Source organism: Oncorhynchus mykiss, chromosome 22 (genome assembly GCF_013265735.2).
Source record: "Oncorhynchus mykiss isolate Arlee chromosome 22, USDA_OmykA_1.1, whole genome shotgun sequence".
NCBI classification, from domain to species: Eukaryota; Metazoa; Chordata; class Actinopteri; order Salmoniformes; family Salmonidae; genus Oncorhynchus; species Oncorhynchus mykiss.
The window spans coordinates 29,062,300-29,087,729 of record NC_048586.1 but is presented as its reverse complement, the minus strand read 5'-3'; the positions used below and the strand labels follow the sequence as shown (position 1 = coordinate 29,087,729).

Sequence of the window (25,430 nt, the reverse complement as noted above, 5' to 3'; positions counted from 1 at the left end):
AGAAATAGTCAAATAAATACTATATTAACTACAACCTAAAACCTCTTACCTTGGAATATTGAAGACTCATGTTAAAAGGAACAACCAGCTTTCATATGTTCTCATGTTCTGAGCAAGGAACTGAAACGTTAGCTTTCTTACATAGCACATACTGCACTTTTACTTCTCCAACACTTTGTTTTTGCATTATTTAAACAAAATTGAACATGTTTCATTATTTGAGGATAAATTGATTTTTATTTATGTATTATATTAAGTTAAAATAAATGTTCATTCAGTATTGTTGTAACTGTCATTATTACAAAAAAATATATATATATTTTACATTTTTAAAATCGGCCGAATCGTAATCGGTATCGGCTTTTTTTTTTGGGTCCTCCAATAAATCGGTATCGGCATTGAAAAATCATAATCGGTCGACCTCTAGTGTGTATCCATTGAAATCAAGCATGGACACAAACTCCTACCCTGTTTGGGGTCTGGGGAGGTGAGTAGATGCTCCAGTGAGGGTAGGGGTGTGTGTGGGAGGGACAGGGACTCTGTCTCAGTGGTCTCCATGCCCTCCCCCTCCTCTCTAGCCATGGACTGTAGGTCACTGAGGCCCATCCCCCCCATCGCCCCCTGGTCCACAGTCCGGCGGTCCACCACTGGCTTACGACTGGTCTGGACTGGAGCTGGACGGTGGAGAGAGAGTAAGACAACACATACAGTGCCTTGCGAAAGTATTCGGCCCCCTTGAACTTTGCGACCTTTTGCCAAATTTCAGGCTTCAAACATAAAGATATAAAACTGTATTTTTTTGTGAAGAATCAACAACAAGTGGGACACAATCATGAAGTGGAACGACATTTATTGGATATTTCAAACTTTTTTAACAAATCAAAAACTGAAAAATTGGGCGTGCAAAATTATTCAGCCCCCTTAAGTTAATACTTTGTAGCGCCACCTTTTGCTGCGATTACAGCTGTAAGTCGCTTGGGGTATGTCTCTATCAGTGTTGCACATCGAGAGACTGACATTTTTTCCCATTCCTCCTTGCAAAACAGCTCGAGCTCAGTGAGGTTGGTTGGAGAGCATTTGTGAACAGCAGTTTTCAGGTCTTTCCACAGATTCTCGATTGGATTCAGGTCTGGACTTTGACTTGGCCATTCTAACACCTGGATATGTTTATTTTTGAACCATTCCATTGTAGATTTTGCTTTATGTTTTGGATCATTGTCTTGTTGGAAGACAAATCTCCGTCCCAGTCTCAGGTCTTTTGCAGACTACATCAGGTTTTCTTCCAGAATGGTCCTGTATTTGGCTCCATCCATCTTCCCATCAATTTTAACCATCTTCCCTGTCCCTGCTGAAGAAAAGCAGGCCCAAACCATGATGCTGCCACCACCATGTTTGACAGTGGGGATGGTGTGTTCAGGGTGATGAGCTGTGTTGCTTTTATGCCAAACATAACGTTTTGCATTGTTGCCAAAAAGTTCAATTTTGGTTTCATCTGACCAGAGCACCTTCTTCCACATGTTTGGTGTGTCTCCCAGGTGGCTTGTGGCAAACTTTAAACAACACTTTTTATGGATATCTTTAAGAAATGGCTTTCTTCTTGCCACTCTTCCATAAAGGCCAGATTTGTGCAATATACGACTGATTGTTGTCCTATGGACAGAGTCTCCCACCTCAGCTGTAGATCTCTGCAGTTCATCCAGAGTGATCATGGGCCTCTTGGCTGCATCTCTGATCAGTCTTCTCCTTGTATGAGCTGAAAGTTTAGAGGGACGGCCAGGTCTTGGTAGATTTGCAGTGGTCTGATACTCCTTCCATTTCAATATTATCGCTTGCACAGTGCTCCTTGGGATGTTTAACGCTTGGGAAATCTTTTTGTATCCAAATCCGGCTTTAAACTTCTTCACAACAGTATCTCGGACCTGCCTGGTGTGTTCCTTGTTCTTCATGATGCTCTCTGCGCTTTTAACGGACCTCTGAGACTATCACAGTGCAGGTGCATTTATACGGAGACTTGATTACACACAGGTATTTATCATCATTAGTCCTTTAGGTCAACATTGGATCATTCAGAGATCCTCACTGAACTTCTGGAGAGAGTTTGCTGCACTGAAAGTAAAGGGGCTGAATAATTTTGCACGCCCAATTTTTCAGTTTTTGATTTATTAAAAAAGTTTGAAATATCCAATAAATGTCGTTCCACTTCATGATTGTGTCCCACTTGTTGTTGATTCTTCACAAAAAAATACAGTTTTATATCTTTATGTTTGAAGCCTGAAATGTGGCAAAAGGTCGCAAAGTTCAAGGGGGCCGAATACTTTCGCAAGGCACTGTATCTAGTCGGGCAGAGAGCAACTTCACCTTGAGAGGGTGCTGTTGTGAAATCAAGAAGCATACAGGGCTTAGATAAGTTCATGAACAGAGGATGATAAAAATAACTGCTGAAAAAGAGCGGACTTCATATTGGTAGGTGTGTGTATCTGTGTGAGAGACAAGGGCGGGTGTCTGATGTCTGATTGATGGACAGAGAGAGTGAGAGACTTGTGGGTAGAACCACCTGCAGCCCGCCCTGCTCTTCACACCCTAGAGAACACCCACAGTGGTGGAGTCTCTCTGGAACCTCTTGACCTTAACTTGCACTTGAAGTTAACAATTTTCACTTCAAGATTCAATCAAATCTTAAACCGTTTAAGGTTCAGTGCAGATGAAGGAAGAGAGACAAGAAGCAAAAGTTCTATCTGATTATAAGAAGGGATCCAGCCTTGCTGTCTCCAGAAGTGCAACTGCGCCCAACTTTTGTGTTAGGGTGGCACTAACAACCAGGCTCTCCAGATGCCAGTGTGCTGGTGCTACCCAGAGGGGCGGGCAGAGCAGGGCTGGTTAAGGCTGGATGGGCTCTTTGTAGCCTTCACACTAACACCTGGCCAGGCTGAGATGAAGGAAGTCCCCTCTCACTCAGCTCTCTCTCCCATCTCTAAACAGCTGCACTACCACACTACACGAGTAAGATGAAAAGGTAGAGAGATAGATGGAGTGTGTGTTTACACCGAGAGGCTCCAGAGGGCCCCTGTGTGGAAGGTGATATAAGGTCTATCAGCTCTGCTCTCTCATGCGCAACTCACAACCCCTCTCTCTACCCTTCCCCTGGTCTCCATCCCCTTCTCACTCACCCCCCTCCTCTCTTTGCCTCTCCAGAACCGCACTCTATTCTTTCCCACTCTCAACCCAATCCTCAGCCTCTCTGGTCTTACCGGTCTGGCTCTGCAATGTGAATAGTTGGTTCTCCAGCCGGGTCATCTGGTTCTGCAGGGTCTCTACTGTAGTTCTGTGTTCATCCTGAAGGTGGCGGATCTGCTCCCGGAACCCTGAGCGTTGGGCGTCGGCCTGGGAGGTAAGTTGACCCACCGTCTGGGCAAGCTCTGTCCGCAGCGACATACTCTCTGCCTGGAGAGACAGGAGTCTGGAGGAAGATAAAGGAGAGATGGGAAACGTTAACCCACTGAGCTAAAGGCATGAGCTCTGGGAGCTAATACAAGTCTTCAGGCAAGGTTACTCCTCCACACACCGCTCTCTGAGTTCGGCCTCTTTAGTGACGGTCTCCTGCAGTATCTTGTTGTGTCGTTCCAGCAGTGTGTCGTGTTCCATCTGGAGCTGTTGGAACTCTGCAGTGCTCAACGCCAGACTCTGCTGACTGTCCTGCAGCTTGGCTTTATACTGGTCCACCATGGACTCCATCTGCTCTCTGTCTCACACACACACATTATCATCATATAACACACATCAAATATGTCACCATATAACACACACACACAGCATCTGTAGCTATACCTCTCCTGTTTGGTGGCGTGTCCGTCACTCTGGGCCGAACTCTTGTTCTTCTGCTGTTTGAGGACATTGTGAACTCTGACCTTATAGCTGTCAAACTCAGTAGTGACAAATGACAGCTCAGCCTGGAAACAGAATACACATCACACATTGATTGAAGTTGTAATGAATTAAAATGCTTAACAAACTGTTTGTAGGCACACATATTACATGCTAACGGTATCTCTATTTTCACACTGAAGTGTAATTAGGTGTGTTTCTGCAGATCAGCAGCTAGAAATATGACAGTGTATAGCAGGGGTAGGCAACTACATTCAGCATCGAGACAGTTTATGTCAGAGCAAATGGTCGAGGGCTGGAACATACAGTGCCAAAGTGGAATTATCTTTTTGCAAATGTTTATACAGTGCCTTGCGAAAGTATTCGGCCCCCTTGAACTTTGCGAACTTTTGCCACATTTCAGGCTTCAAACATAAAGATATAAAACTGTATTTTTTTGTGAAGAATCAACAACAAGTGGGACACAATCATGAAGTGGAACGACATTTATTGGATATTTCAAACTTTTTTAACAAATTGGGCGTGCAAAATTATTCAGCCCCTTTACTTTCAGTGCAGCAAACTCTCTCCAGAAGTTCAGTGAGGATCTCTGAATGATCCAATGTTGACCTAAATGACTAATGATGATAAATACAATCCACCTGTGTGTAATCAAGTCTCCGTATAAATGCACCTGCACTGTGATAGAGGTCCGTCAAAAGCGCAGAGATCATCATGAAGAACAAGGAACACACCAGGCAGGTCCGAGATACTGTTGTGAAGAAGTTTAAAGCCGGATTTGGATACAAAAATATTTCCCAAGCTTTAAACATCCCAAGGAGCACTGTGCAAGCGATAATATTGAAATGGAAGGAGTATCAGACCACTGCAAATCTACCAAGACCTGGCCGTCCCTCTAAACTTTCAACTCATACAAGGAGAAGACTGATCAGAGATGCAGCCAAGAGGCCCATGATCACTCAGGATGAACTGCAGAGATCTACAGCTGAGGTGGGAGACTCTGTCCATAGGACAACAATCAGTTGTATATTGCACAAATCTGGCCTTTATGGAAGAGTGGCAAGAAGAAAGCCATTTCTTAAAGATATCCATAAAAAGTGTTGTTTAAAGTTTGCCACAAGCCACCTGGAAGACACACCAAACATGTGGAAGAAGGTGCTCTGGTCAGATGAAACCAAAATTGAACTTTTTGGCAACAATGCAAACGTTATGTTTGGCGTAAAAGCAACACAGCTGAACACACCATCCCCACTGTCAAACATGGTGGTGGCAGCATCATGGTTTGGGCCTGCTTTTCTTCAGCAGGGACAGGGAAGATGGTTAAAATTGATGGGAAGATGGATGGAGCCAAATACAGGACCATTCTGGAAGAAAACCTGATGGAGTCTGCAAAAGACCTGAGACTGGGACGGAGATTTGTCTTCCAACAAGACAATGATCCAAAACATAAAGCAAAATCTACAATGGAATGGTTCAAAAATAAACATATCCAGGTGTTAGAATGGCCAAGTCAAAGTCCAGACCTGAATCCAATCAAGAATCTGTGGAAAGAACTGAAAACTGCTGTTCACAAATGCTCTCCATCCAACCTCACTGAGCTCGAGCTGTTTTGCAAGGAGGAATGGGAAAAAATATCAGTCTCTCGATGTGCAAAACTGATAGAGACATACCCCAAGCGACTTACAGCTGTAATCGCAGCAAAAGGTGGCGCTACAAAGTATTAACTTAAGGGGGCTGAATAATTTTGCACGCCCAATTTTTCAGTTTTGGATTTGTTAAAAAAGTTTGAAATATCCAATAAATGTCGTTCCACTTCATAATTGTGTCCCACTTGTTGTTGATTCTTCACAAAAAAATACAGTTTTATATCTTTATGTTTGAAGCCTGAAATGTGGCAAAAGGTCGCAAAGTTCAAGGGGGCCGAATACTTTCGCAAGGCACTGTAAATGAATAACAAATGTAAAGCTGAAATGTCTTGAGTCAATAAGTATTCAAACCCTTTATTATGGCAAGTCTGAATAAATTCAGGAGTAGAAATTTGCTTAAGAACACACAATAAGTTGCATGGACTCACTCTGTGTGCAATAATAGTGTTTAACATGATTTTTGAATGACTACCTCATCTGTGTACCCCACAAATACAGACAATTGTAAGGTCCCTCAATTGAGTACTGAATTTCAAACACAGGTTCAACCATAAAGACCAGGGAGGTTTTCCAATGCCTCACAAAGAAGGGCACCTATTTGTAGATAAGCAAACATGTAAAAAGCAGGCATCGAATATCTCTTTGAGGACGGTGAAGTTATTAATGACACTTTGGATGGCTTATCAACACACCCAATCACTAGAAAGATACAGGCGCCCTTCATCACTCAGTTGTTGGAGGAAGGAAACCGCTGAAGGATTTCACCATGAGGCCAATGGCGACTTTAAAACAGTTAGAGTTGAATGGCTGTGACAGGAGAAAACTGATGATGGATCAACAACAACTCCACCATACTAACCTAATTGACAGAGTGAAAAAGAAGCCTGTTCAGAATAAAAAAAATATTGTAAAACATGCAACAAGGCACTAAAGTAATACTGCAAAAAATGTGGCAAAGCAATTGACTTTTTGTCCAGAATATAAAGTGTTATGTTTGGGGCAAATCCAATACAAACACATTACAGAGTACCACTCTCCATATTTTCAAGCAAAGTGGTGGCTCCATAATGTGATGGGTTTGCTTGTAATAGTAAGGACTGGGGAGTTTTTCAGGATAAAAAGAAACCAAATGGAGCTAAGCACAGGCAAAATCCTACAGGAAAAAGGGGAGATGAATTCACCTTTCAGCAGGACAATAACCTAAAACACAAGGCCAAGTCTACACTGGAGTTGCTTACCAAGAAGACAGTGAATCTTCCTCAGTGGCCGAGTTACAGCTGTGACTTAAATCTACATGAAAATCTTTGGAAAGTCCTAAAGATGGCTGTCTAATAATGATCAACAACCAATCTGACAGAGTTTGAATTATTTTGAAAATTATAAAATGGGCAAATGTTGCATAATCCAGGTGAGAAGCTTTTAGAGAATTACCCAGAAATACACAGCTGTAATCGCTGCCAAAGGTGCTTCTACAAAGTATTGACTCAGGGGAGTGAATACTTATGGAAATTAGATATTTCTGTATTTAATTGTCAATAAATTAACAAAAATGTCTAAAAACGTGCTTTCACTTTAACATTACTGGGTTTTGTCTAGATAGGTGAGAGAAAAAACATTTCAACCATTTTGAATTCAGGCAACAAAATGTGGAATAAGTCAAGGGGTATAAATACTTTCTGTCGGCACTGTCATTATAATCTGAGTATTCTGGAAGGATATTGACCTCCTTCCGTCAGTAGAGGATACCTGGTTGTTCTTTAGAAGTGCTTTCAACACCATCTTAAATAAGCATGCCCCGTTCAAAAAATGTAGAACCAGGAATAGACATAGCCATTGGTTCTCTCCAGACCGGACTGCCCTTGACCATCACAAAAACATCCTGTGGCGTTCTGCATTAGCATCGAATAGCCCCTACGATATGCAACTTTTCAGGGAAGTTAGGAAAGCAAAGGCTAGCTTTATCAAACAGAAATTTGCATCCTGTAGCACAAACTCCAAAAGGTTCTGGGACACTAAAGTCCATGGAGAACAAGAGCACCTCATCCCAGCTTCCCACTGCACTGAGGCTAGAAAACACTCACCACCGATAAATCCACTATAATAGAGAATTTCAATAAGCATTATTCTACGGCTGGCCATGCTTTCCACCTGTCTACCCCTCCCCCGGTCAACAGCCCTCCACCTCCCACAGCAACTTGCCCAAGCCTCCCCCATTTCTCCTTCACCCAAATCCAAACAGCTGATGTTCTGAAAGAGCGGCAAAATCGGGACCCCTACAAATCAGCTGGTCTAGACAATCTGGACCCTCTCTTTCGAAAATTATCCACCGCAATTGTTGCAACCCCTATTACTAGTCTGTTCAACCTCTCTTTCGTATCGTCTGAGATCCCCAAAGATTGTTAAGCTGCCAAGGTCATCCCCCTCTTCAAAGGGGGACACACTCTAGACCCAAACTGCTACAGGCCTATATCTATCCTACCCTGCCTTTCTAAGGTCTTCGAAAGCCAAGTTAACACACAGATCACCAACCATTTTGAATCCCACCGTACCTTCTCCGCTATGCAATCTGGTTTCCGAGCTGGTCATGGGTGCTCCTCAGCAACGCTCAAGGTCCTAAACGATATCATAACCACCATCGATAAAAGACAATACTGTGCAGCCGTATTCATCGACCTGGCCAAGGCTTTCGACTGTCAATCACCTCATTCTTATCGGCAGACTCAACAGCCTTGGTTTCTGAAATGACTGCCTCGGCTGGTTCACCAACTACTTCTCAGATAGAGTTCAGTGTGTCAAATCGGAGGGCCTGTTGTCCGGACCTCTGGCAGTCTCTATGGGGGTGCCACAGGGTTCAACTCTCGGCCGACTCTTTTCTCTGTGTATATATACGATGTCGCTCTTGCTGCTGGTGATTCTCTGATCCACTTCTACGCAGACGATACCATTCTGTATACATCTGGCCCTTCTTTGGACACTGTGCTAATAAACCTCCAAACAAGCTTCAATGCCATACAACACTCCTTCTGTAGCCTCCAACTGCTCTTAAATGCAAGTAAAACTAAATGCATGCTCTTCAACCGATCACTGCCCACACCCGCCCGCCTGACTAGCATCACTACTCTGGACGGTTCTGACTTAGAATATGTGGACAACTACAAATACCTAGGTGTCTGGTTAGACTGTAAACTCTCCTTCCAGACTCACATTAACCATCTCCAATCCAAAATTAAATCTAGAATCGGCTTCCCATTTCGCAACAAAGCAACCTTCACTCATGCTGCTAAACATACCCTCGTAAAACTGACTATCCTACCGATCCTTGACTTTGGCGATGTCATTTACAAAATAGCCTCCAACACTCTACTCAGCAAATTGGATGCAGTCTATCACAGTGCCATCCGTTGTCACCAAAGCCCCATATAGTACCCACCATTGCGACCTGTATGCTCTCGTTGGCTGGCCCTCGCTTCATATTCGTCGCCAAACCCACTGTCTCCAGGTCATCTATAAGCATTTGCTAGGTAAAGCCCCGCCTTATCTCAGCTCACTGGTCACCATAGCAGCACCCACCCATAGCACGCGCTCCAGCAGGTATATTTCACTGGTCACCCCCAAAGCCAATTCCTCCTTTGGCTGCCTTTCCTTCCAGTTCTCTGCTGCCAATGACTGGAACGAATTGCAAAAATCACTGAAGCTGGAGACTCATATCTCGCTCACTAATTTTAAGCATCAGCTGTCAGAGCAGCTTACAGATAATTGCAGCTGTACATAGCCCATCTGTAAATAGCCCATCCAACTACCTCATCCCCATATTGTTATTTATTTTTTTGCTCCTTTACACCCCAGTATCTCTACTTGCACATTCATCTTCTGCACATCCATCACTCCAGTGTTTAATTGCTAAATTGTAATTATTTCGCCACTAGGGCCTATTTATTGTCTTACCTCCCTAATCTTACCTCATTTGCACACACTGTATATATACTTTTCTATTGTGTTATTGACTGTACGTTTGTTTATCTCATGTGTAACTCTGCTTTGTCTTGGCCAGGTCACAGTTGTATATGAGAACTTGTTCTCAACTGGCCTACCTGGTTAAATAAAAGGTGAAATAAAATAAAAATAATAAATGTATACACTGCAAATTGACCACAACTAAGCCCAAAAAGAGATTGCATTAAAAAAAAAGACAAAATAAATGTCATATCCTGATTATATTGAGACATGATCACGTCTCTTTGAATTTTTTATTTTTTTTGCTGAATTCCTGGTGATTTTACAGTCTTTCTTTTCTTCTGCAAACAAAACCCCCTCCCCAAAAAATTGGGCCCGCCTATTGCCAACCCCTGCTGTATAGTGTATGTGTGTGTGAGCGTGAATGATTATATATTGTAATGAATAGTACAGTGTTAGTGTGTAGGTCCCAGAGGTAGACAACCCAGCAGCACTTCCTCTACCGTGGAGCCAGACCGTACCATTCATTATCACCCACTAGACCCCAGGGTAATAATAATAAGATTTGGTTTCAACCATTTAGAAAAGCTGCACACTCAAACTCTACTGATGGGAAATCCATGAAGCTATTTCTACTGACTGAGCTGAGCTAAAAGAGGGTATGGAGAGGGAGAGAGGAGAGTGGGAGAGGGGTTGAGCTAGGTCCAGACAGAGGTGGAAAGAGGGAGAGAGGAGAGTGGGAGAGGGGTTGAGCTAGGTCCAGACAGAGGTGGAGAGGGACAGAGGTTGAGCTAGGTCCAGACAGAGGTGGAAAGAGGGAGAGAGGAGAGTGGGAGAGGGGTTGAGCTAGGTCCAGACAGAGGTGGAGAGAGGAGAGTGGGAGAGGGGTTGAGCTAGGTCCAGATAGATGTGGAGAGGGAGAGAGGTTGAGCTAGGTCCAGACAGAGGTGGAGAGAGGGAGAGGGGTTGAGCTAGGTCCAGACAGAGGTGGAGAGAGGGAGAGGGGTTGAGCTAGGTCCAGACAGAGGTGGAGAGAGGGAGAGGGGTTGAGCTAGGTCCAGACAGAGGTGGAGAGAGGGAGAGGGGTTGAGCTAGGTCCAGACAAAGGTGGAGAGAGGGAGAGGGGTTGAGCTAGGTCCAGACAGAGGTGGAGAGAGGGAGAGAGGTTGAGCTAGGTCCAGACAGAGGTGGAGAGAGGGAGAGAGGAGAGGAGTTAAGCTAGGTCCAGACAGAGGTGGAGAGAGGAGAGTGGGAGAGGGGTTGAGCTAGGTCCAGACAGAGGTGGAAAGAGGGAGAGAGGAGAGTGGGAGAGGGGTTGAGCTAGGTCCAGACAGAGGTGGAGAGTGGGAGAGGGGTTGAGCTAGGTCCAGACAGAGGTGGAGAGGGAGAGAGGTTGAGCTAGGTCCAGACAGAGGTGGAAAGAGGGAGAGAGGAGAGTGGGAGAGGGGTTGAGCTAGGCCCAGACAGAGTTGGAGAGAGGAGAGTGGGAGAGGGGTTGAGCTAGGTCCAGATAGGTGGAGAGGGAGAGAGGTTGAGCTAGGTCCAGACAGAGGTGGAGAGAGGGAGAGGGGTTGAGCTAGGTCCAGACAGAGGTGGAGAGAGGGAGAGGGGTTGAGCTAGGTCCAGACAGAGGTGGAGAGAGGGAGAGGGGTTGAGCTAGGTCCAGACAGAGGTGGAGAGAGGGAGAGGGGTTGAGCTAGGTCCAGACAAAGGTGGAGAGAGGGAGAGGGGTTGAGCTAGGTCCAGACAGAGGTGGAGAGAGGGAGAGAGGAGAGGAGTTAAGCTAGGTCCAGACAGAGGTGGAGAGAGGAGAGTGGGAGAGGGGTTGAGCTAGGTCCAGACAGATGTGGAGAGAGGGCGAGAGGGAGAGGGGTTGAGCTAGGTCCAGACAGAGGTGGAGAGAGGAGAGTGGGAGAGGGGAGTGGGAGAGGGGTTGCTTTTAATCAGGGCAAGGTGACTGGTAACATGACCGAATACAAACAGTGCAGCTATTCCCTCCGCAAGGCTATCAAACAAGCTAAGCGTCAGTACAGAGAAAGTAGAATCTCAATTCAACGGCTCAGACACAAGAGGCATGTGGCAGGGTCTACAGTCAATCACGGACTACAAAAAGAAAACCAGCCCAGTCACGGACCAGGATGTCCTGCTCCCAGGCAGACTAAATAACTTTTTTGCCCGCTTTGGGGACAATACAGTGCCACTGACACGGCCTGCAACGAAAACATGCGGTCTCTCCTTCACTGCAGCCGAGGTGAGTAAGACATTTAAACGTGTTAACCCTCGCAAGGCTGCAGGCCCAGACGGCATCCCCAGCCGCACCCTCAGAGCATGCGCAGACCAGCTGGCCGGTGTGTTTACGGACATATTCAATCAATCCCTATACCAGTCTGCTGTTCCCACATGCTTCAAGAGGGCCACCATTGTTCCTGTTCCCAAGAAAGCTAAGGTAACTGAGCTAAACGACTACCGCCCCGTAGCACTCACTTCCGTCATGAAGTGCTTTGAGAGACTAGTCAAGGACCATATCACCTCCACCCTACCCGACACCCTAGACCCACTCCAATTTGCTTACCGCCCAAATAGGTCCACAGACGATGCAATCTCAACCATACTGCACACTGCCCTAACCCATCTGGACAAGAGGAATACCTATGTGAGAATGCTGTTCATCGACTACAGCTCGGCATTCAACACCATAGTACCCTCCAAGCTCGTCATCCAAGCTCGTCATCGACCCCGCCCTGTGCAACTGGGTACTGGACTTCCTGACGGGCCGCCCCCAGGTGGTGAGGGTAGGCAACAACATCTCCACCCCGCTGATCCTCAACACTGGGGCCCCACAAGGGTGCGTTCTGAGCCCTCTCCTGTACTCCCTGTTCACCCACAACTGCGTGGCCACGCACGCCTCCAACTCAATCATCAAGTTTGCGGACAACACAACAGTGGTAGGCTTGATTACCAACAACGACGAGACGGCCTACAGGGAGGAGGTGAGGGCCCTCGGAGTGTGGTGTCAGGAAAATAACCTCACACTCAACGTCAACAAAACTAAGGAGATGATTGTGGACTTCAGGAAACAGCAGAGGGAACACCCCCCTATCCACATCGATGGAACAGTAGTGGAGAGGGTAGTAAGTTTTAAGTTCCTCGGCATACACATCACAGACAAACTGAATTGGTCCACTCACACAGACAGCATCGTGAAGAAGGCGCAGCAGCGCCTCTTTAACCTCAGGAGGCTGAAGAAATTCGGTTTGTCACCAAAAGCACTCACAAACTTCTACAGATGCACAATCGAGAGCATCCTGGCGGGCTGTATCACCGCCTGGTACGGCAACTGCTCCGCCCACAACCGTAAGGCTCTCCAGAGGGTAGTGAGGTCTGCACAACGCATCACCGGGGGCAAACTACCTGCCCTCCAGGACACCTACACCACCCGATGTTACAGGAAGGCCATAAAGATCATCAAGGACATCAACCACCCAAGCCACTGCCTGTTCACCCCGCTATCATCCAGAAGGCGAGGTCAGTACAGGTGCATCAAAGCTGGGACCGAGAGACTGAAAAACAGCTTCTATCTCAGGGCCATCAGACTGTTAAACAGCCACCACTAACATTGAGTGGCTGCTGCCAACACACTGACACAACTCCAGCCACTTTAATAATGGGAATTGATGGGAAATGATGTAAATATATCACTAGCCACTTTAAACAATGCTACCTTATATAATGTTACTTACCCTACATTATTCATCTCATATGCATACGTATATACTGTACTCTATATCATCGACTGCATCCTTATGTAATACATGTATCACTAGCCACTTTAACTATGCCACTTTGTTTACATTCTCACCTCATGTATATACTGTACTTGAGATACCATCTACTGTATCCTGCCTATGCTGCTCTGTACCATCACTCATTCATATATCCTTATGTACATATTCTTTATCCCCTCACACTGTGTACAAGACAGTACTTTTGGAATTGTTAGTTAGATTACTTGTTATTACTGCATTGTCGGAACTAGAAGCACAAGCATTTCGCTACACTCGCATTAACATCTGCTAACCATGTGTATGTGACAAATAAAATTTGATTTGATTTGAGTTAGGTCCAGACAGAGGTGGAGAGGAGAGCGAGGAAGATGGGGTTCAGGGTGGAAAGGGGGGGGGGGGGGGGGGGGTGGGGAGAGAGAGAGAGGTAGGAACGGAGAGAGAAGATGAGATGAAAGAAAGAAAAACCAAACGTGTGCATGTTCGTGTGTGCGTACGTGCGTTTGTATGCCGGTATACCTGGGCAGTGTTGAACTCCTGCTGTAGTGAGGTCAGTCGGTGTTGCAGGGTGCTGCTTGTTCTCTGCTGTTGTTCCGTCAGAGTCCTCAGCTGCTCATTTAGCCGGTGGCGCTCCCCAGACAGGTCACAGCACTGGATCTTACTGTTCTCTAGCTCCTGTTGGTGGGTCTCCAGTTCTCCCTTCAGAGAGGCCAGGGTCATCATCTGAGAGGCTTCCTGCACAAACACACACTACAATGTAAGTGTTTCTAAGGCAACACCAACTAGACTACTACAATGTATTAACGTAACACTGTCAACACTCATTATAATACAGCAGTGACGTCACACACAGGGGAACGCAGTAAGAGGAACACAGCACTGTGATCCCCGGAGTCTGACCTGTCGCTTGGCGTCCGCCAGATCTTTCTTGGTTTTCACCAGCAGCTGTTTCATCTTGGCGCTCTTGTCCTCCCCCTGGTCCAGCTGGGACTTCAGACCCTCTGGGGGATCACACAGGTTGCAGGAATTCAATAATACAGAAATGCATTGAAAGACATAATTTTAATGAATGAAACCCATTATAGAAACAAAGGATTTTGATCTACTGTGACCCGATTTAGTTCCGTTTTAATAGGTTAGTTGTAAGAGAACTATGTCAGTTAGGCGAATGGTAGTGATTGGTGTGATAACTGTCCTGTGTAGTTCAGTTGGTAGAGCATGGAAGCTCTGGGGTTGTGGGTTCGATTCCCACAGGGGACCAGTACAAAAAAATGTATTGAAATGTACACGTTCACTACTGTAAGTCACTCTGGATAAGAGCGTCTGCTAAATGACTCAAATGTAGAAATGTCTGCGTACCAATCTCCTGGTTGAGTGTGTCTTCTTTCTGGGTGTGTGTGTGTATCTGTGTTTTCAGCTCCTCCACACACACGTCCTTCTCTGACAGTTTGGTGTTGAGTTCTTTGACCAGGCGTTCATAGTCTGCCATCTCCATGTCCAACAACGAGCTCTGCTGGGCCTCCTGGACAAAAACACATTCACAACGGATACCCACTGCACCACAACATACACACACTGAATCATGTTTCTACACACATCTTAGTATGAGTAATGGGAAAGCAGCTTCCAGTGCTTGAGGGGAAAATGTTATTTTGACATCGTTCTAGAGTCAGCGTTGTTTTGTAGGACTAGAGGCAACACGACACACAACTCTCAGCGTCTCAGTGAGGGTTAGAAGGAAGGGCTTCACCAGCTCTTTATTTGAGTGGCCATGCTGTGTGTGTGTGTGTGTGTGTACCTTGCGTAGCTGCTCCAGCTCCCGTGCAGTCTGCTGAGACTGCTGCTTCTGTCTGCGGAGCTGAGCGGTCAACTCCTCTACCTCCTTCTGCAACGACGACAGCTCCTGGAGAGACAAACACAGTTAACACTGTGCGCACACACACACACACACACACACACACACACACACACACACACACACACCTTTGTCTTTTGTTCCTTCAGTAGTCTCTCAGCCTGATGGTCTCTGTTCAGGGTGTCTGTCTGCCTGTGCAGCTCTGCTGTCTGTCCTTCCATCTGTCTCACCGTGCTCCTCAGCGTCTCCATTCCAGTCATCAAGTCCTCTCTCTCCGACCACAGCTGCTCATGCTGGACACACAGAACAACACACATTTACATTTAAGAAAACTTCACTCTCGAGTTCTTGACAATCCCCAGTCCCCTTGGCCATATAATCAGCCAGCAAGGGATATAGAATAGTCTTCAACATATCTAACAAAGACATCCAGGGAAGTCTCAGACACTTGACTGTCTGTACTTCCAGTCTGCATTGTCCCAGGTGAGCTGTCAGCTCATACAGCCATGACCAGCATGTTCCTCAGTAGACACAACGCTACAACACCAGATGGAACCGGTTTATTTACATACCTCCTCCTGTTTTTCTAGTGAAGTAATGGAGGGTGCGAATCATTACAAGTGGAATGGAAATAATTCACAAATGGACAGTTTATATTTGTACTGAGGGGGAAATTGTCAGTCTAGTTGAGCATGCTGGAAGACTGAGCATGGTTTGTTTGTGGGCCTGTGTGTGTGTGTGTTACCTGTTGTACGGCGGTGTTGAGTCGTTTGGTCAGCTCGGAGATCTGTTTCTCAGCTCCCTCCACCTTCTCTCTCTCCTTATCCAGCTGCTCTGTCTGTCTGTCGTAGTCCAACTGTAAGTTCTGTAAAACACACACAAATGTCATATTAAACACATTCATTATTGAGTAGGTATCGAGGCATTCAGTTTAATGCAGAATAACACATACTATATCAAGCTGCCTGTTCTACACAGTGACATCCATCCATTCAGGTCTGGGACAGAACTCTCATTAAACTGGGCAGAGTGATTTGATCTCTAATGGCTTACAAAGCCAAATCATAAAGACAACCGTCTGAACCCATTTAATGTGGCTGTTGTGCATTACTAACTGAAACAAACAGAAAGCTCCTTATTGAGCACACACACTTAGCAATAGCAGCCCTGGCCAACAATCAAGGGAAAATGCCACTTCATTATTTGCATGAACAATCTCTTCAGATTTGTACCACCAGCTTATTAACAAGCAATTCACTATTGATGTCTGTGTTATTCATTCCGTATGAGGTAGAGACTCAGTAAGGGTCAGGGCTCAGTATCAGGGGTGATGTTTCCCCTACCAATACATAGGGGTCAGGGCTCGGTATCAGGGGTGATGTTTCCCCTACCAATACATAGGGGTCAGGGCTCGGTATCAGGGGTGATGTTTCCCCTACCAATACATAGGGGTCAGGGCTCGGTATCAGGGGTGATGTTTCCCCTACCAATACATAGGGGTCAGGGCTCGGTATCAGGGGTGATGTTTCCCCTACCAATACATAGGGGTCAGGGCTCGGTATCAGGGGTGATGTTTCCCCTACCAATACATAGGGGTCAGGGCTCGGTATCAGGGGTGATGTTTCCCCTACCAATACATAGGGGTCAGGGCTCGGTATCAGGGGTGATGTTTCCCCAACCAATACATAGGGGTCAGGGCTCGGTATCAGGGGTGATGTTTCCCCTACCAATACATAGGGGTCAGGGCTCGGTATCAGGGGTGATGTTTCCCCTACCAATACATAGGGGTCAGGGCTCGGTATCAGGGCTGATGTTTCCCCTACCAATACATAGGGGTCAGGGCTCGGTATCAGGGGTGATGTTCCCCCTACCAATACATAGGGGTCAGGGCTCGGTATCAGGGGTGATGTTTCCCCTACCAATACATAGGGGTCAGGGCTCGGTATCAGGGGTGATGTTTCCCCAACCAATACATAGGGGTCAGGGGTCGGTATCAGGGGTGATGTTTCCCCTACCAATACATAGGGGTCAGGGCTCGGTATCAGGGCTGATGTTTCCCCTACCAATACATAGGGGTCAGGGCTCGGTATCAGGGGTGATGTTCCCCCTACCAATACATAGGGGTCAGGGCTCGGTATCAGGGGTGATGTTTCCCCTACCAATACATAGGGGTCAGGGCTCGGTATCAGGGGTGATGTTTCCCCTACCAATACATAGGGGTCAGGGCTCAGTATCAGGGGTGATGTTTCCCCTACCAATACATAGGGGTCAGGGCTCGGTATCAGGGGTGATGTTTCCCCAACCAATACATAGGGGTCAGGGCTCAGTATCAGGGGTGATGTTTCCCCTACCAATACATAGGGGTCAGGGCTCGGTATCAGGGGTGATGTTTCCCCTACCAATACATAGGGGTCAGGGCTCGGTATCAGGGGTGATGTTTCCCCTACCAATACATAGGGGTCAGGGCTCGGTATCAGGGGTGATGTTTCCCCTACCAATACATAGGGGTCAGGGCTCGGTATCAGGGGTGATGTTTCCCCAACCAATACATAGGGGTCAGGGCTCAGTATCAGGGGTGATGTTTCCCCTACCAATACATAGGGGTCAGGGCTCGGTATCAGGGGTGATGTTTCCTTACCAATACATAGGGGTCAGGGCTCGGTATCAGGGGTGATGTTTCCCCTACCAATACATAGGGGTCAGGGCTCGGTATCAGGGGTGATGTTTCCCTACCAATACATAGGGGTCAGGGGTCGGTATCCGGGGTGAGTAGTACCTTGTATCCCTCTGCTCCATGAATGATGTCTTTCATTGAGCTGGTCACTTTCTCTCGCTCAGCCTTCAACACCTCCACTTCCTCCTTCAGAGACACAGCCTCTTTCCTGCTGGTGTCCAGCTCCTTCCTGGCTTTCACAGCCACTGCCTTGATCTTATTCATCCTCTTATCCTTCTCTTTGCTTTCCTTCTCCAGCAGGGCTGTGATGACGGGATGGAATCAAAAGAGGACACAGAGACATCATCACACATAGATCATTGGCAGTATCAGAATCCCCTAATGATTGGCACTTTGTATCTGTCATTCTTATATGAGCTTAATAAAATCACCTAGAAATAATAAAACAAGCATGACACTGTTAGTACTGCCCATCTGTGTTTACTGGTCATAGTATCCCAGTTCTGGACCTCTCCATTACAGTAGTAATTAGGAACGTACCGATTTTCTCAGTGAACTCTATGGCTGTCTTCTCCTCTGAGACAGTGGAGGCTATAGACTGGTGGGGGGAGAGACAGGGAGGTGGAGGGAGAGGAAAAGTCAGTCTGTAGAACTAATGAAAAATACCTCAGCAGTCACTGTAACAAACTATAGCTTGAGGCAAAAAAATAAATAAATTGTAATCCAGTAAACTTGAAGACACTGACAGAAGAAGCACTCACCTGCAGGACAGCCATCTCACTCTTCAGCTGGGATATGACTTTGTCCTTTTCTGTTAGCTGCTGTTGTAGCGCTCTCCTCTCCTCTTGTTTTTCCTCCTCCGCTCTCTCAGTCTCTCCTCCCACCTTCTGCTCCCTCTCTTTGTCTGCCAGTGTCTCTGTAGCGTTGCTGACCTGGGCCAATAATTCCTGATTCTCTGTTCTCATCTTCTCATTGGCAAGTTTCATCTCTACCAGGTCTCTCTGTAGAGCTTCAGTATCTCCCACCAGCTCCCCCAGATTACACTTCAGGAGGTTCCTCTCCTTTTCAAGCTCCTCCACACAAGCCTGCAGCACCTGCAGCTCCTCCACCTCCTCCCCTGGGCTCCCCTGCACCTCCCCTAGGCTGCTCTTCAGCAGGCTCCTCTCCTTCTCCAGCTCCTCTATACGAGCCTGTAGCTCCTCCACCTCCTCCCCTGGGCTCCCCTGCACCTCCCCTAGGCTGCTCTTCAGCAGGCTCCTCTCCTTCTCCAGCTCCTCTATACGAGCCTGTAGCTCCTCCACCTCCACCCCTGGGCTCCCCTGCACCTCCCCTAGGCTGCTCTTCAGCAGGCTCCTCTCCTTCTCCAGCTCCTCTATGCGAGCCTGTAGCTCCTCCACCTCCTCCCCTGGGCTCCCCTGCACCTCCCCTAGGCTGCTCTTCAGCAGGCTCCTCTCCTTCTCCAGCTCCTCTATACGAGCCTGTAGCTCAGCCACCCTTTCTCTTTGGCCTTGCCTCCCCTCCACCTCACTCAGCCTCACCACCTCCATCTCTCTCTCCTGCAGTGCTGACAGTGTTTGGTCCCTCTCTGTGCTCACCACATTGAGTGAATCCTCCAACTCCTGAACAGCACTCTCCTTCATCTGTAGCTGAGAGAGGATCTCCCCATTCTGCCTGCTCAGATCCTCCACTGAAGCCTTTTGTTTGAGGGTTAACGCTGTCTGCTCCTCAAGAGAGGCCTTTAGCTCAGAGGCTAACACAGTCTTCTCCTCAAGAGAGGCCTTTAGCTCAGAGGCTAACACAGTCTTCTCCTCAAGAGAGGCCTTTAGCTCAGAGGCTAACACAGTCTTCTCCTCCAGAGAGGTCTTAAACTCGAGAGCTAATTCTGTCTTCTCCTCCAGAAATGTCTGCAGCTGCTCCTTCAGCCCCTCGGCTGCCTGTGTCTGCTCCAAGAAGCTCTCCAGCCTCTTCTCCAGGCCCTGGACCTCCTCCAATAGGCATTCTCTGTCTTCATTCAGCACTCTCAACTTCTCTACCAGACTCTCTCTGTCCTCAGTTAGCCCTCTGACTCTCTCCTGTAGCTCCTGGATCGCTGACGCCCCCTGTTCCTTCATAGCTTCATATTGTCTGACGAAGTCCCCAGTCCTCTGACCTAGCTCAGTCTCCAGGCCTCTCAGGATGTCTCTGGTGTGTTCGCACTCAGCCACCGCCTGCCCCCTCTCTCTGGCTAGGTACTCACATTCATCCACTGCCTGGCACCTCTCTTTGGCTAGAGACTCACATTCACCCACCGCCTGGGTATTCTTTCTAGCTAAGGTCTCACACTGGGTCCTCAGCTCCTGAACCTCTAGGATCAGTCTCTGCTGTTCTTCCAGGGTCAAACTCTGGTGGTCTGTGTCAGGGAAAGGGCTGGAGGGGCTAGCAGAGCTGGCAGGCAGGCTGTACGCTGGTTCTCTCTGTGGCCCACTCTGCTGGAGCTGAGTGAGGGCTGGAACCTCCTGAAGGTCACACTTGGGAGTTGCCGGGCTCAGAGGGTCTCGGTAAGGGGTCATATTCAGGTCAGGGGTCGCACCCTCCCGGGTCATCAGCAACTCATCGATCTTAAATTCTAGCTCCTCCTTCTCTGTCTGAAACTCCTCCCTCATCCTCTCAAGCTCCGCCTCCAGTTGAGTCTTCACATTGCCCAGGAAGGTCAGTTCGTCTTGCAGCATTGTATTCTGGGATTGCAGGTCCTCCAAGGCGGATCGAAGCTGTCCAGTCTCCGTCTCTCCATCACTGGCATCAATCTGACTTAAACCAGACAGCTCCAACATCCTGGCAATTCCCGAGCTGCGGCCACTAGGCTCCTCCTCTTCCTCCTGCACATCCTGCAAGAAACTGTCATAAGAAGAGGAAGAAAATTTGATTAATTAAGCACTTTTTAAAGTGACTCAAAGCATTTTAGTGTACAGTCTGTGACTCATCTCATGTCATCCATCACCAATATCTTGTCCAACACCAACGTATAGCAGTAGGACCCACCTGTCTTTGAGAGCGAGCTGCTCACTGAGCTCCTCTTGGAGGAGAAGCAGTCTCTCTCTCTCCATCTCAAAGTCCTCCTCCAGAGCTCTCAGCTCCTCTTCATGTTGCATGCTATGCTGGGCCAACTCTTCTCGTAGGTTCTCTACTTCTTGCTGGGCCTAAAATAAAAAGAAACACACAGTGTATTGCAACATTTAAACCAGAAGGTCTTTGTCAGCTATCGGCTTACAACCGTGTGAAGGTATTCATTTTGTGAAATGTTTCGGACACTGCTTTTGAACTAACCTCTGTCTGCGCCCTCTGGTGGTCCTCCTGCAGCACTGCAGCCTCCTGGGCACTTCGCTCCACCGCTGCAGCTAGCTCCATCTGCAGACTCAAGATCTGCGACTCCAGGCTGTGACTAACAGCTTCTACACTGTCGTTTGTATCTTCCTTTTCTCTTTCCCTATGCTTTTCTTTCTCTCTTTCGCTCTCTTTCTCTCTGTCACTCTCGTCTTTCTCTCTCAGAAGCCTCTGAAAGAATTCGACTTCTTCTTTATGTTTGGCCTGGGATACGTGCATGGTCTTCTCAAAAGTGGCCATCTTTTCCTGGTGGTCTTCCTTGGCCTGGTTCAACTCTCCCTGCAGGGTGGCCAGTTTTCTTACTGCATCCTGGCCATATTCAACAGAAAACATCAAGTTAGAACTGGAACAAAAGGATAAACACCATGCAGCTCTCCAGGACTAGGGTAGGTGACCACTGGTCTGGCCTACACAGACAGATAACATGGTCTACTACAGTTCACCTGTTCCCACTGCTTGACCTTCTCATTCTCCTTCCGCAGCAACACTGCACTCTGCTGGGTCTCAGCCTTCTCCAGCAGCAAGGCACTCATCCTCTCAGTCAGCTCCTGGGAGAACAGATTACCACAGAATAGAATGGAAAACACATGACTTACAAACCCTCCCAAAGCACTTCAGCAGCAGCATATTCATTTTCTCATGTAACAATTTCAGACCACAAACCTGTATTATGGAGTCGTCTGAATTGCCTGTTGGCTGAGACTTGAGGGTGTCAACTTCCTTCTCCAAATCTGAAAAGAATATTGGGAAGTAGAAAGGACAAACAATATTAAAAAGGAAATCCTACTACTGTATTGATATTATAAACGATCACAACATTGAATAGTAAACCAATGGTTGCCCCTTTTTACTTTTGCACTGTCTCCATGCACACACACAGGACTCTACACACACTGACACTCCAACTCACAAATAACATGCACACACACAGGACTCTACACACACTGACACTCCAACTCACAAATAACATGCACACTCACAGGACTCTACACACACTGACACTCCAACTCACAAATAACATGCACACTCACAGGACTCTACACACACTGACACTCCAACTCACAAATAACATGCACACTCACAGGACTCTACACACACTGACACTCCAACTCACAAATAACATGCACACACACAGGACTCTACACACACTGACACTCCAACTCACAAATAACATGCACACTCACAGGACTCTACACACACTGACACTCCAACTCACAAATAACATGCACACACACAGGACTCTACACACACTGACACTCCAACTCACAAATAACATGCACACACACAGGACTCTACACACACTGACACTCTAACTCACAAATAACATGCACACTCACAGGACTCTACACACACTGACACTCCAACTCACAAATAACATGCACACACATTTATACTGACTCTATATACACACACATACAATCATAATTTACACTGCTGCTACTGTTTATCATACATCCTGATGCCTAGTCCCCTTACACCTATACATATCTACCTCTATCACTCCAGTATCCCTGCACATTGTAACTATGGTATTGGAACGGACCCTGTATATAGCTTCTTACTTTCTCCTGTTCTTCTTATTTCTCTTTCTCGTGTGTTTTTGTTCTACTTTGTGTTATTTTTAGTGCTACATTGATATTGATTATGAAATTGTTGGGTTTAGAGCTGGTAAGAAAAGCATTTCACTGGGTTTAGAGCTGGTAAGAAAGGCATTTCACTGGGTTTAGAGCTGGTAAGAAAGGCATTTCACTGTACTTGTGCACGTCAAATTACACCTTGAATCTAAACAGTGAATGACAGGTGCATCATCTACCTGCACATTTGGACTTCATCTTCTGGATGGCAGCCATCTGCTTCTTGGCAAACTTGATGAGGTCATCCTTGGACAACGTGTCCAACTTCATAGAGGTAACAGTAAGACAAAGGTAACAAACAGTGAGACAGAGGTACCAAACAGTGAGACATAGAACGCATTATTTTAGGGTCTCAGTACTAGTCTTTTGATATTATAAAGTTGTCAAAAGTATGAGCACCAAGGCCAATCAATTCATGTATACATCATTGATACAGAAAGTGTACATGACATTTCAAAATACTGTAAGACTGGCAAAGGAAGAATGGGGTGGTGGTGGGAAGGATAGTATTTCTGAGAACTCGAGAGTGCTGCACCTTTGATTTTGCTGCACCTGGAGGTGGTGAGGCCACAGACTCCGGGACAGTGTCCTGCTGTTGTGGAAAACAAACAATTACATAAAACAGGATATACCGCTATGACGCACACACACCAATCTCACCTTTACAGCCTAGGCAAACACTACAAAAGCGATGAGTAGGCATAACGTAGCTAATCTCATCTAGATAGCCATCTTTGCCTTTGGTGATACCGAAGCATGTGAATACTTCTACATAAGGAAACAGTTGGATAGCTGTCCATGGCTAACATTGCCCTTATAGCTAGCTAGACCAGTAACTTGGCCAAGGTCTAACTATCATTTCATGTTAGCAGTTGTGTAGTATCGCATAGTATTTTAAATGGCGATTTAGTTGTCATTACTATTATGTTAGCTAGCTAGCTACACTAACGTTAGCTAAACCTGCTACTAGCCAGTCAGACGAGCTAACAACAATCACTTAACGTTACATGTCGTTGGACCAAACTTACCTCCATCCTGATCGAAGCAATGTAACTAGCCAATCGTTAACGGAATCGGTAGTCTGTGTAGCTGAATATCTGCTATAGGTTACTGAATGGTACGATTTGAAAACTAAAGCATTTCACTATTTTGATGTCCAACACTAAGCTTCAATTCATTTCCGACTTCGTCAAACAACGTACGTACGTCACAGCGAACGTAATCGATAGTGCCTGCCAGACTTCATATTGTATAACAGTAAAAAAGGCATATTTTTGTTGTTTCAAAGTAACATTAATTATTTATACACTGCACTAGGAATTTCCAGGTGAACAAAAGAGAAGAGCAGTCGCAGATAGTCAATTATAAGTCAATGAGGTTCATTACAAGAGGCAACCTCCAACACAGAAGCAGAGAAAATGTTTAGCTGGTTTTGTTTCTTCTTCTGTGGGCTTTCTGGCGGACTATAACACAGAAAGGTGTATTGCCACCACCAACTGGAATTCATTGAAATCAAAACAAGGTAAAAAAAAGAAGAAAATCCATACGTGAAATTAACTTATTCCACCCAAATAAAAATAACTCCCAATTCTCCATATCTCCCTTCTCAGGTTCTAGGGCCTGAGAGGGTGGTACGGCTTGTGATAATATTCCATGTAACTCCTTGGCCGCTTCCACAATAATTTATGCCTTCCTGGACCTTCTCTCCACCTTGGCAGTGCCATTTACCACCATAGCTATAAAGGCCACCAAGTCCACCTTCTTTTTTTGTATCCCTTTTTCACCCCTTTTTCGTGGTATCCAATTGTTATAGTTACTGTCTTGTCTCATCGCTGCAACTCCGTACAGACTCGGGAGAAGTGAAGGTCGAGAGCCATGTGTCCTCCAAAACACAACCCAACCAAGCCGCACTGCTTCTTAACACAGTGCGCATCCAACCCGGAATCCAGCCGCACCAATGTTTCGGAGGAAACACCATACACCTAGCGACCTGGTCAGCATGCACTGCGCCCGGCCCGCCACAGGAGTCGCTTGTGCGCAATGAGACAAGGATATCCCTGCCGGCCAAACCCTCCCTAACCCGGACGACGCTAGGCCAATTGTACGGCCGGCTGCGACAGAGCCTGGCCAAGTCCACCTTCTTAACCTTTAAAATGTCAGGATCCTGCTGGTGAAAGGCAACCCCAGCAGCCTGCAGTGAAGGCCTATCCACCACCATGGACTCTTCAAGTGCACCATTCCAACCCTCAACCCTTTTTAACAGCCGCTGTATATGATATGCTCTGGATAGCCCTGACTTTGGCCACCTCATTCTCTTTTACCCTTGTGGGGCATTTGAATGACGTGGCTTCATGGTTCCCACCACAATTGCAACATGTCACATTTTCATCACTTTTATAACACATAACATGATCTTTTCCACAACTTGGACATCTTGGCTTCTCCCTTCTGAAAACACTTGAAACATGATCAAAAGCTTTACGGTTATCACACTGCATTGGTCTTGGGATAAATGCTCTGACTCTGTAGTTAATATACTTGAGTAGGGAGAGACTCCACAAGAGACACACAACTCCTAAGAGACACACACAACACTTCATACTTCATCAAATCGGGTGAGACACAACACACGTTTCTTCTGAT

General features: G+C 46.6%; 1 protein-coding gene across 3 annotated transcripts in view; it reads right to left on the bottom strand.

Moving 5' to 3' along the window:
* The window catches only part of LOC110501701 (GRIP and coiled-coil domain-containing protein 2), a 30,860-nt gene extending 6,769 nt beyond the window's left edge, over window positions 1-24,091 (bottom strand). Inside the window, exons 1-21 of one of the 3 annotated variants that reach the window (XM_036959051.1) lie at window positions 23,816-24,091; window positions 23,323-23,379; window positions 22,967-23,051; window positions 21,817-21,884; window positions 21,597-21,701; window positions 21,097-21,462; window positions 20,812-20,969; window positions 18,999-20,667; window positions 18,555-18,902; window positions 18,334-18,391; window positions 17,896-18,095; window positions 15,865-15,984; window positions 15,248-15,412; window positions 15,063-15,167; window positions 14,624-14,786; window positions 14,165-14,265; window positions 13,784-13,999; window positions 3,826-3,947; window positions 3,563-3,739; window positions 3,249-3,457; window positions 468-674 (exon numbers count right to left, since the gene is read on the bottom strand). In XM_036959051.1, coding sequence (XP_036814946.1) covers window positions 468-674; window positions 3,249-3,457; window positions 3,563-3,739; window positions 3,826-3,947; window positions 13,784-13,999; window positions 14,165-14,265; window positions 14,624-14,786; window positions 15,063-15,167; window positions 15,248-15,412; window positions 15,865-15,984; window positions 17,896-18,095; window positions 18,334-18,391; window positions 18,555-18,902; window positions 18,999-20,667; window positions 20,812-20,969; window positions 21,097-21,462; window positions 21,597-21,701; window positions 21,817-21,884; window positions 22,967-23,051; window positions 23,323-23,379; window positions 23,816-23,821 — 4,705 coding nt within the window. In that variant the 5' untranslated portion in view covers window positions 23,822-24,091. Of the gene's footprint in view, window positions 1-467; window positions 675-3,248; window positions 3,458-3,562; window positions 3,740-3,825; window positions 3,948-13,783; window positions 14,000-14,164; window positions 14,266-14,623; window positions 14,787-15,062; window positions 15,168-15,247; window positions 15,413-15,864; window positions 15,985-17,895; window positions 18,096-18,333; window positions 18,392-18,554; window positions 20,668-20,811; window positions 20,970-21,096; window positions 21,463-21,596; window positions 21,702-21,816; window positions 21,885-22,966; window positions 23,052-23,322; window positions 23,380-23,815 lie in introns of all 3 variants that reach the window. The other 2 variants (XM_036959049.1, XM_036959050.1) reach the window with 2 other exon arrangements.
* Window positions 24,092-25,430: the final 1,339 nt, after the last annotated feature.